Source organism: Cyanistes caeruleus, chromosome 5 (assembly GCF_971803275.1).
Source record: "Cyanistes caeruleus chromosome 5, bCyaCae1.hap1.1, whole genome shotgun sequence".
In the NCBI taxonomy this organism is placed as follows: domain Eukaryota; kingdom Metazoa; phylum Chordata; class Aves; order Passeriformes; family Paridae; genus Cyanistes; species Cyanistes caeruleus.
The window spans coordinates 15891998-15904313 of NC_141705.1; the positions used below are offsets into that span (position 1 = coordinate 15891998).

General features: G+C 35.3%; 1 protein-coding gene across 1 annotated transcript in view; it reads right to left on the minus strand.

Annotated features, from left to right (window-relative positions):
- The window catches only part of LDB2 (LIM domain binding 2), a 389815-nt gene that overhangs the window by 362839 nt on the left and 14660 nt on the right, over window positions 1-12316 (minus strand). The window contains exons 3-4 of the mRNA XM_086890196.1: window positions 2838-2971; window positions 2256-2353 (exon numbers count right to left, since the gene is read on the minus strand). Coding sequence (XP_086746322.1) covers window positions 2256-2275 — 20 coding nt within the window. The 5' untranslated portion in view covers window positions 2276-2353; window positions 2838-2971. The remainder of the gene's footprint in view (window positions 1-2255; window positions 2354-2837; window positions 2972-12316) is intronic.

Genomic DNA, 12316 nt, shown 5'->3' on the forward strand with positions numbered 1-12316 from the left:
TTTATTTGTTTCCTGACCACAGCTGTCCAAGGCTGTTCCAAACTTTGGTCCTGAAAGTTTTAGAATGCCCTCAACCTAGAAACTGAGCAGGTATAAATAGTTTGCCTAGGGTATGATCTGCTCCCAAATAAATGAACATAAGTAGATTCAAATCTCACTGAAGAAGAAAACAGCAACACCTTGAGCCAAATAAGTTCACTGTAACTACTGATTATTTACACTCATATATCAAGTCAAATTTCCTCACACACCAGTCCAGTTCTCACTACAGGCTCCACTTGGCTCTTAACACATTAGCTCATGTACTCCTGCATAGGAATGGATATAGCTATACCATAAACCTGACTTCAGGATGAAAATTTTCCACTTTTCACTCTCTGAAACTAAAAAAAACAGACAAAACATGAAATTTCATATGATTGAGCCAATCAAATTCATGTCCTGATACCTGCAGTCAGGCTTTAAACCAGAACTGTACTTGAGGACTAAAATACAGGCCTAGAAGAAATCAAGTAATGCAACCTTGCCTCCTATCTAACAAGTTTAGAAAACTAAAGGTGCAAACAAAATCCCAACAATGACAATACATAAACCTGGAGATTCTGTGGAGGTATTCCTACTTTAAGTTTCCAAATATGGCTATCTACCCCACACAACAGGCTACCTGATCTCCCTCTGTATTAAGAGGCAAGTAGTCACTAAATAAGATAATTTTGTTGGCTTCTTTTTTTTATTTGTCAAGGAGTCCTGTCTGGCATTACAGCAATAATTATTTTTTAATGAGAAATTATGATTTTGAAAAATAAATCCATAAAATATTTGCACTATAAAACAAAGCGTAAAAACACTTTATCTGTAATATTACATTTGAAAAATATTTTGGCATATTTGATGCAGACACAAGTTTGGAAAATAAAAGTTGACACTAGTAAGGTAATAACTTATAAATCTGTTAAAACTTCCCACATATATAGCCATCTAGAATTACATTTATAGATACCCACAGAAGCACTAGCCAGACATGATCGGACGCAGGAGGCAGTTCAGTGATGCTGTTTGGATATAAATCTACGAAAGCTGACTCATCTTGTGTTGACACAGCAGCTGTACCACAGGAAGAAAGCTGAGTTAGCCCAAGAGGGTGAAGCTACACCAGACTGCTGTAAGAGTTATGGTTCAGCAGCTCATTTATGTCTGGCTCATAAGCCCACACATTGCCCTGCCCTGCCCTGCCCAACACACAGAAATACCCAAGACAAAGAATGAGCTTTTGAACACCTTAAGATTTATATTCAGTCCTGTTGATTGTGTTTTTTATCTGACCTCCTGCACTATAAAAAGTGTTCATCTTTAACATGTGAAGATTTCTGTTTTAGAATGGTTATGTTTTACCACAGTGAACAAAGTTTTAAGGAGCAACAGTGAAGTAGGACACCCAAGCCAGAGCAACTTAGATTCTTTCAAGTTCATGTTAAAGGGAAACTGTAACACCTCTCCTCTGGTCCTTTTATTAGGTCACATTATTGATGATGTGCTTTTTCTGCTGATGTCTTAGGCATGAAATAATAATGTTACACCACATAACCAAAGCAAAAAGCATAGACACTCTTTAACAGGAGAAAAGACACGTCCACAACTGTTCTTACTGGGCACTGGTCTTGATACAGTCAGTAAAGCTGATCTCATGGCACAAAAAGACTCAGATAGATTGGACTTCAAATCATCCTTGATAATTCTCTTACTCATGCACTTCAACATATATATACACACCTTAGACATTAATCACTAGGAGTTTACACACAGACTAGTCAGAAACACACTTATTTTAGAAACACTGGTTCAATCACTGCCATCTTGCTTTCAGTTTGCCTCATTCAAAATAAAGCCACTCTCACTGCTAGCTTTGATTTGATATATAACCCTTTCAGACTCATTTCTGCTGTTCTTGATACATTCTGTACTAGTCTCTACCTGGATATAACCACAAAAATTAATGCTGATGCTGTACTCAGTACAGTTACAGCATTAATAGAGCACTATTTTGTTGTCCACAATAAGCTCCCTCTTGTGCCTCTGGTGTTCTGTAATTAGGCCCCTTCAGACACACACTTTGGTTATTGTGGTTCATCAGCTTATAATGCATTATTCTAAATAGCTGCATTTTCATTCTTTTTTTTTCCCCTTTTCATTTTTTGCTGTTCAATTAAAAAAAAAAAAAAAAAAAATAGATAATGGAAGTAAAAAGAATTACTCACCCTTCATCTCGATCTAACATAATGTTTATGGGCAGCAGGGAGAGCAGGAAGATGTTCCTGTGAAGAGAGGAACTTGAACAGCTTTATAGGACAACAACCTAGGAAGAAATGACAAGCCAATACCCACATTTACTGTTTGTAAATCTGAGCATTGATTCTGCTTTCACAAGTGGCTTTCATCAAATGCAAATCAGAAGCCTGGCATCTGCTTGAGTAACCAGGCAGCCCTGTCCCCCTTTCAAGGGAACAAAAGCCATATAATCAAAGGATTTTAAGAGGATGGCAAACTTATTGTAAGCTAGAAAAGGTTAAAAGTCTGGCAGGGCTTAAATATACCTCTCAGAATTCCCAAGTATGGAAGCACTTCTGACCTTTATGAATTTTTTTTTTTTTTCTGTGAAATGTTTCTGTATATTTGAAACATGATAAAAACTGACCAAACAGAAGAGAGAAAAATTAGTTACATTTCTTACTCCCCAACTCATTTTGAAAGCTTCAGAAAGCAAAGTTATTTTTATTTGTCCTCAGATTCCAAAATTCCAGTTCTGACCAACAGCACTCTGGTTGTAGTACAAAACCTACCTGTGCTCCCCTGTGTAGGTGACATCCTCTTCTGTAAAGATGGACAACAACAGGAATTCACTCCAGACATGCTCATTCCTCTTTCAGAAATCTTCACTAAGAGCAGCAAACCCTGGAAAATGGCTGAATAATGTCTGGGTAGGGAAAAGAATATTTTTAATAATATTCTGATATTTTTAGTAGTATTTTAATCATATATAACCCTTTTAGATCCATTGTTGTTCTTCTTCTTTGAGTTAACTGAAAATTCACTACTTCTACTTGCTCCAGTTACAAGCACACTTTTCCAGCAACAAAGAAAACTAAATTTCTATTTCTACTGAAAATCTCTGAAAATGTCTAATACTAATTTCACAGGTATATTTATTGTGAAAATAAAGCCTTTTGCTGTATGATAGCAGAATAAGATAGAAATTTTAAAATTAAGACTTAATTCATCCAAATATATCTTTCTAATTGCCTTATTTCTCATTCATTTGGGAATAATCACAAAGCTTATCCCAATGATTATGAGGTTAGAAACCAACATTCAAAGGCTTGTAAAAACCCTAAAATGTCTGTTTGTTAAATTTTCAGCATTTTATTTAGTGATTGGTTCTAGATTCCAAAACAGAATACCATCCTACACACAAGTTTTAGCTTTATAAGAAAAGGATTTGTCAATCCTATTGATAACTATTTGGATAATAATTCACTCTGAGTAATTCTTTGTAATTATAAGCAGTTTAATTTAAAACAGGTCTTGGTTCTAATGTTATGAACAATAACAGAGCAACTTGTGCCTTCTTCTGAAGGAATCATAACCCTCCCAGGTGTTTAGAGACAACTATAAAGCAAAGACTGGCAACTGTCTAAGGCAAAACCAGAACAAAAAAACAGCAATAGGAAGGAGGTTTGGAGTTGAGTTTTTAATATGTAGTAGGAACTAGATAAATCAGATTATGAAACTCAGTGCCACAAAATGCCACAAAAATGTATATAGTACTGAAATTAAATGATGTGAGCTAAAGGAAAAATCTATTGATACCTGTTGGTTCCTGGTGGTCAAGCTTACATCTGACCTTCAGGTGGATGTCCTAAAAGGCACCAGGCTTACCCTATACTTTGTATCTTTTTAATTCTATGTTTTCAGCACTTCATGTTGGCAGATAACTTTGTTGCATTTCCCGTGGAATAAGCTTGAAACAAACAGCCCTCTCTCTGCAGCGCAGAGCCTGGAGTTCAAGCGATGCAGACACAAGGGATGCAAATAAAAAACAACAAAACAACAACCAAACATGAATGAAACAAAGCATGAATGGTAATTCTGAACTGAGCATCCTGCATTGTGCCCATCACATCTCAAAAACTGTCCTGTTTGCTGCCAATGAGGATTTCTCCCAGACTCAAACTCCTTACAGAGAGCAAGACAGCTACAGAAAACAAAATGGAAAAAACAAATGAGCCCAGACTACAACAAATGAACTAAAGGAAGAGGTCAGAGCATCAAAAGTGCAATAGCCAGGGAACTGGTGAAGGATGGAAAACAGAGCATTCCTGACAGCAACCCAAGTAGCTGATGGATGCTGCCAAGTGATGATCTGCCCAGGAAAGAGACATCACTGTCAGAAGGAAAGTACTGAGCTGAACTCAACATCAGACATTGAGCTGACACTTCCACTCAACCCACTAAGAAAGTTCTTAAGGCAACTTCATCAGGAAAAGAAAAACTGAAGTTACATGATGATGTTTTTCAATACAGTATCTTGTGTTCAGAGATAATCTGCACCCACAGCAAGGTTTTCCCCACAAGGACCTTTGTGTTGAGTAATATCGCAAGACCTTTCTCCTCCTAAAAGCAACTTCTGGATTTACAGTATCTGTTCAAATCAGACCCAGAAAACAAAGAAATTCTGTGCTGAGTCATGCCCAGAATAATTCTTCTCCGTGATTCCTTTCAGCTGCAGATATTAGTCAATGTTTCCCAAATAAGAATGCAAGTAAAGTACTTCATTATTAGTCCTGCAAATAAGCCACTTTCACAATATCAGCACTGCATAACTTGTTTTCATCTAATATAGTCATCTGCATAACAATTGGCCCTCCCAGACCCTTTGACAGGACCACAATATGTAAAAAGTGTTGGGATGACATGCAATGTTTGCTTAGGATAGCTATTCTAGAATGTCTGCAGTAATGCACAATGCACAATAAAGGTAATAAATTTTACCAGTGCTATCTAAAATGCTGATGGCCTAATGTTAAGTACAGTATCCTTTTTTATTATGCTTACACAAGGTAGACCCATGTAATACAGGCATGATACAGTGGTAAAAATTAAATAATATAGACATTAAACTACTATATATCATTGTTTTTTACAAAATCCTATAGTTTTAGCCAGATCCCACTGCATTATTATCAGATAATACATGCTTATTATTTCTTGAAGTATGAGCCAGAATTTTTTGAACTGTTAGTTTCTGCATCTCATTAAATCAATAAGACACTGATGTCTAAACAAGGTTAGCTCCCTCTCATAGGGCAGTACATAGGATAACATAAATTAAAGGTTAAAATCTTCCTACTGTCCTTGATGTGTCTCTTACGTTAAAATCAGAGCAGTGACAGTCCTAACTGTAAGATTTTCAAAGGCACTTCAAACAAAAACATCAAATATTGAAATTGCTTTAACTTCTCACCTTCTCTTTCGTCACTGCATACATTTCTTTCTCCTCCCATACACACAAACACATGCAAACTCATTCTCACACACACCCAAAAAAAAGCACTGAAAATTAGAGAGTCAACATTTTTTTCAATGTGGAAATATAGAAATACATGCTCATAAATGTGAAGCTACCATGGCTTGAAGTCTAAACATTCAACACATAATTTGTAACTTTAATCAACACATCTCATTTTGCTAATGCATACTGACTGGCTGCCTGAGTGCTAATGAGCGTCCCTGAATGCTAATGGCTCTGTGAAACTAGATGGCCTCTGAGCATCACATGGATTATCTGAAACTTATTTGCATCTCAGATTCCCAGCACCATTCAGCTTCACCTCCCTTTGACCTTGACATTTATAAACTAGGCAGAGCAGTTGTGTTATGAAAGAAAAGCCAAAACTGAACCAAAAAAAATGCAGGCAGGCATATATCTGTCCAGAATACCTTAGGAACAATTTAATGACTTGAATATTCCCACGCTAGAATATGGTCACTGTAAGTTATTATACATCTTATCTCCCTTCTCTTTGAACTCTAATGCTTACAAGACATATGCCTAGGAATAAAGTGTGTGTAACCAGGAAATAGTAAAAGAAGGTTTGTGAGAATAGTTAATACCTTTTAGAACCAATTTATTTGCCTGCAATTAAACATATTAAATATATTATACTTTATTGCATGCATTACTATGAGGAAATAACATATATGTATTTCATAAATTCAGCACAGTTGGGAAAAAAAGACAAGGTGTCAAATACACAAGACGTGATTCAAATCCAATCCCATTAAAATTATTATTAAATTATTAATTTAAATTAATATTCCCTTTATTAAGGGAATTAAAATTGTATATTCCCTCTTGTCCAACATATAACATTTATTTTGTGATGGTCAGATGCATCCTGTAACTTCAAAAAAGCCCCACTATCCTGTTCCAGTGAGTAGACTTTGCATCAATGCCCTGCTTTAAAGGGAAACCTAAACTCAAGGTATTATTTCACTGCTCTGCATGTCATAGCATGCTATAAAAAGCCAGAAATATTTTCCCTGAAAGCTTTTTTTTCTTTTTAAATTGCATTTCATGTTGGATTTTTTTTCTGTAAAGAAATCCATAGATACATAGTTACATGTGCACGCGTACAATTACATGTTTTCAGGAAAAGAAACTTTCTTGTCTGTAAAGAGACATGAAAATTATAATTGAAGAATAGGATGAAAATATGATTTTAAAATAAACTGTCTCTTTACTTTTTACCACCCTCAGAGTAAACAGACACATAATATTCACATGATAATTGGATCTGTTTCCCAGCTTGAAATACGCTTGATATATTGTTAAAGTCAAAACCCAGGAGAGGCCATTAGATCATCTGGTTTGATCTCTGCAATGTTCAGTCCATTTGACCACCAAATTTAACACGGAATACTTGAGATATGGTTGACTCAAACATACCTCCCAAAAAGGTGCATGACTCTGATCTGAGAACTTCAAATCCTGGAATACCCACATGTTCTCTGAGTGTTATGCAGTGGCTTAATCACTTCTCCTTTTAAATTTATTATGACAGAAGCTTTTGATACAAGGAGAAAAATAAAACTAAATACCTGTAGACTTCTGCTTTCACCCATCTGAACACAGTACCATTGGCTACCTTATCCAACAAGTCCTTTTTCTTTTAATATTTACATTTTTTCCCATCCACTCTTCTGAATTTTGTCTAGTCTTTCAAGATTTATTAGAAAGTACCAGCATGCCAGATGTCTCTTTAGTTCTTTAAAGACTGTTTGGTACAAATTATCTGCAACTATAAAGGGCTTATCCTTTAATGTATATCTGTGCCCTGAAAAGCACTTTCTTATCCTCATGGAATGCAAGCACATGGCTTTCCAAATACAGAACAGAAGGTCTTACTGAATATCTCTGCATCTTCTTTATAATTATGAAGTATTAATTTATCTCCACTTGGTAATGGACCTATAGCACCTCTAGAATTTCTCTGACTCCTCATTATGATTAGCTTTTGGTTTGTCCCTGTTGTCCTTGGATTCCTTACAAGTTTTCTGGATTTTTTTATCTTTCAAATGATGCACACTGCCATTTATTTACCAAAAACTACTTTTCTTTAACTACATAAAATGGCATGTCCTACAAGAAGACAGCTGACATCATGAAACCATCTCCAGAGACAGCTACATAAAAATCAGCTTTGTATAAGACTGAAGACAAGTTTTTAAAAGACAAAGCTCAGGGGATCATGGATTCTTCATGGAGAAAGCAAATTAGTGTCTAAAACAAATTATGTCACTGCACAATCAGTAAGCCTAAGACCCCTGCATTAAAAAGGTTATGATTTAACCTTTATAAAACATAAGTCAGTAATAGAAATTTGGTTAAACAATTAGATTTGACACTGTAAGGAATTTTAGCCCATCGTAACTAGGATGAGTGTGGTGTTTATTACAGTCATACATGGTAGGTACCAGCATCTGTCACAATCACATCAAGAATATATAAAGAAAAAACTGTAGTGTAAGAACAAAGCTAACATTTTAGTAGACTAAAGCCTGTGTGAATAACTATTGGAGAAGTTAATTGTTCTGGGTGCATTCCTAACATTTTGCTAATGTTCCTAACATTCATAACTAATTCTCAAATACAAAACTATACATTACAAGCTGGACAAAAAATGAATAAAAATGAAAGCATCATAATTAATAAACACATAGTATCAGTAATAGTCAAACAAATGTAACAGCATCTTGGACTAATAAGATTTATTCAGAAGATTCCCATTAATACTAGTGGGACATTATTACAGTAAATGTACTATTACTTTATTACTTCTAAGCAGTAATAATAGAATAATATTCCATAATAAACTACATCAAGTGATGCTAATTAATTTTGGAGTCTAAAATAGTTGCATTTCTATTCTTTGTCTCCTTATGTTAACAAAAACAATATTAAGGATCTGAAAAAATTTAACCTAAAAATGTAAACCTTGATTAATTTTATGATTTTCAAATAATTTGTTACTAAGTTAATATGACATATACAAAAATAGTCCTATCAGATATTTAAAGAATTTTGTGAAATTTTAATTAGCCTGGCAATTTTCAGCAGCTTGTCATCCAATACCATAGTGTAGTCCTCACTATTTCCCACTTCCCTGAAAGCTGCCTGAGTTTCTCTCACATCAGACAAGAACCCACACTGTAGGTTGGCTTTTGCAATCAGTTATGAATTGTTGTTGTGGGTTATGTAAGGTGAACAAAGGACCTTGCCAGATACTTAATTCCCCACTGTTTCTGACAACATTCTCAAAACAGGCAAAAGTCAATCCTTCATGATGTGTTGTTACTCAGAGCAGGGACACCTGAAAGAATCCCAGTAGGACAGTGAAGCTATTCCAGGCAAAGCCCATGAGGCATGGGGCAATTCATTCTCCTCAGACCTCCTATTCCAGGCTTTCTTCAGACCTCTATTTAACTTCAGCTCAATTCAGATTCAAGTTTGAAATTTTTCCTTACATGGGTACAGCAGCTAACAATTTGTAATGTTAAAAGAGGAAAATAATTAGGGAAATCAGTGGTATATCATCAGATTATTCAGCCATGGTGGGAATGTGGGAGAGGAGTTTAATCTGTGCCTTGATCAACCTTTGCATTTGCCACTAACATTTCTGCCACCTCCAGGCTCAAGCAGCCAATGTCAAATATTGCCTACTAGAGGTATTTGAAGCCATGTGAACAGGGCTACTCTGAACCTGAACTGCAAAGAAATTCACAATTTCAGTAAGAGACCATGTATTGATTATCATGGAAAGCATTTATTGTTATAAATATTGTGTTATTCACAAAATAGAGCTGCAGGAATGACTTAAAATACTCTTGTCCTGCTTTCTGGCATATTGACCATCTCAGTTTGAGCTGCACCACCTTCTGTGGTCCACATTTGGAGCTAGATCAGGAATCTGCTGCAGGCTGAATGACATTTTAAAAAAACAAACAAATTAAATACTAAACCTAGATAAGGCCCAAAAATTCTCCTTTTGTCATATTTATAGCAAGGGTACATGTTGCATCAGAGGTAACTTTCAAAACTCCTCAAAAAAAAAATCTGTCTTCAGCTTTCCATTTTCTTTAAATAACTTTTATATTTTGTGTATTTTATATGTAAGAAAGTTATTTGAAAGCTTTCTGTTCTTTAAATATCTTTTCCTTTGTTTTCTAAGAACATTTTTCCTGTATAGGCAACCTCCAGGAATGAGTAAATTCAGACAGTTTTTGAACTAACTTCTGCCCAGGTTACAATTCTCTGGAGCTTTGGGGCTGTATATGTACTGCTCATCACAGTAGCCATGTAAATGCTGGTTTATAGTCCTTTGAAACATTTGTCTAATTCTCATGAAAACACATAAAGACCAGCTACACCTTGTGTGACTGACAAAATGGAGCTTATCCTTTTATGATTAATCTTATTATCTCTAATAATGGCTTTAAAAGCTGCTGCACAAATAAATAATATAATAATAAAATAATAAAATAATTCCATACAGCACATCTTAATCCCAGTTTAACACATCCTTCTAGTAAGAAAAGAAATCCTATTAATTTGTGATAACTTTGTGATACACAGAAAAAGGTGTTGTCTTCATTCAAATCCTTCTCCTTTTCCACTTAAGACCTAAAGAGGAATAGGGAACATGGGCAAATCTGCAATGCAGTAATCCACTGGCACACCAAGCACTTCTGTGACATTTTACCCTAAAACATAAACTTTACATTTGCTGTGTGAAGTTGTCATAGATTTTTTGAGCATTGATGCCATGTCTGCACCCCTAATGTCAGTGTGTTAAAGGTTTACCATAGCTGAAACTATTTCTTTGGCTGTTTAGTCTGTGAAGCATGAAAGCTTTATTGCTACCAACTGCATAATTTTGTGCACATTTATTCTGTAGAATAGTAAGCTTATAGTTTAAATTAATCTTGGGGAGACTTTGATCTGGTTTTGATTTTGATTGAATATTTTAATTTCCAGTCAGGTCTTATTAAAACAGCAGGAAAATTATTGGCAAATTTTTATATTTTGGCACTTTAAGTTTTATCATCGATAGAAATTATTACAATTTCCCATAAACTCACAAAAATGAAAAATATTGATACGTAATTTTTTTTTTACAAAATTTTAAAGTTTTAGGATCACATTCCTATTTCTCGAAATCTTTTCATTGCATTCCTAATTTGTAACCTAAATTACCTAAAAATGACAACAGAGTTATTTCTTAGCAGGAATGAAAGGGGACAAGTAAATCTCTTTTACATACAAACAAGTCAATTTCTTTTATATACAAACAAAAAATCCATATCCAGATAAAACTCTCTCAGCTACAGTTCTTAGAGACAACAATTAATTTTGTCAGTTTTTTCCCTGCCTCCCTCCAAGGAAACAGGGAGATCATTAATTCTACAGTCAGCAGCTGAAAGCAGTTAGTCTGACTTCAGACCCTGCTGATCACATCCCTTGTGCTCAGTAAACCCCAGACTACAAAAGATATATCACTTTTCCTCGCTTACTAGGAAACAGAAGTCTGGCCAGAACATTATTCCTAATACAAACATGCATTTTTAGTTTGACCATGCACTTCTGTGAGTACTTTGATCCAAAATGCATGGCCTTACAAGGAAGGCAAGACAGAACATAGTCAGTCATGAAAGCTACATATTATTTTTACCAATATGACTTTGTACATTCAAATTGCAGTGCCATGGATGTAACCAGTCACACCTCACAGTGTCACCAAATTACAAAACAGGAGCAATCCTCACTGTAATTTAATTTAAAAGAAGAATAAAAAAATAAGAAAATAAAAAGCTTTAGAAAATATTGATTCTCCTGACCAAAATCAAGACTACAAATTGGAAAAAGCAGTCTTGCTTGCCTGAAACAGTTAAACACTAAACAACTGCTAGTCTAGAGACTTTACAGCACACTAATTCACCAGCTCTCAGAGTCAGATGAAGAATGATTTTAAGGACAGCCACCAAAATTGTAGGATCTGTGATCATTCTGGGCTTACAGTGTAGAGATAGGACAACAAGAAAGAGAGGGAAAAAAAGCAAGAACATCCCTAATAAGGAGTATTCAGAAGGGACTGACCATGCAGTGTGTTGTCATGATGAATCCAACCCACCTATCACTCTGCAGCTTTATGTAAAGATTTTTATCAAGAATGCATCTCTTGACTTGCAGTTTATTTGAGACACTGCATTTCTGTGGATCCAATCTTGACATTGATTTCTCAGCAACCTATTTGATATGGAAAGCCACTTCAGCTACAACACTGTAAAATAGTACTTTGTCAAATAGTAACTTTACAAAATTCTCATGGAAGAATGTGTGAGATCTCTTTAAAATGCAAGATTCACCACAGGGGAAACAGCGGTTAGCTCTGCAAAGGAAAGAATGTCACATGGCTGAACACATTCTCTCATTATTCCCAGAAGCTAAAGGAGTAGCTAGAGGCAGAAAACTGACAATAATTATATTGCCTAGAAACTGACAGCATACATAAATCTACTGTATTAAGCCTTTACTCATTGATTTACTTTCCAAAGCTCATTTCAGCATTAGCCCAGAAGTAACACTGTGCAAGGCACTGCTCTTCAGTTTAAGGGAAATTTGGGTAAATTTTTCTTCCACATACTGTGATAATTAAGGTTTTGTATGGTTGCTCTCTCTATCCTGTGGCAACGTGAATTGCCG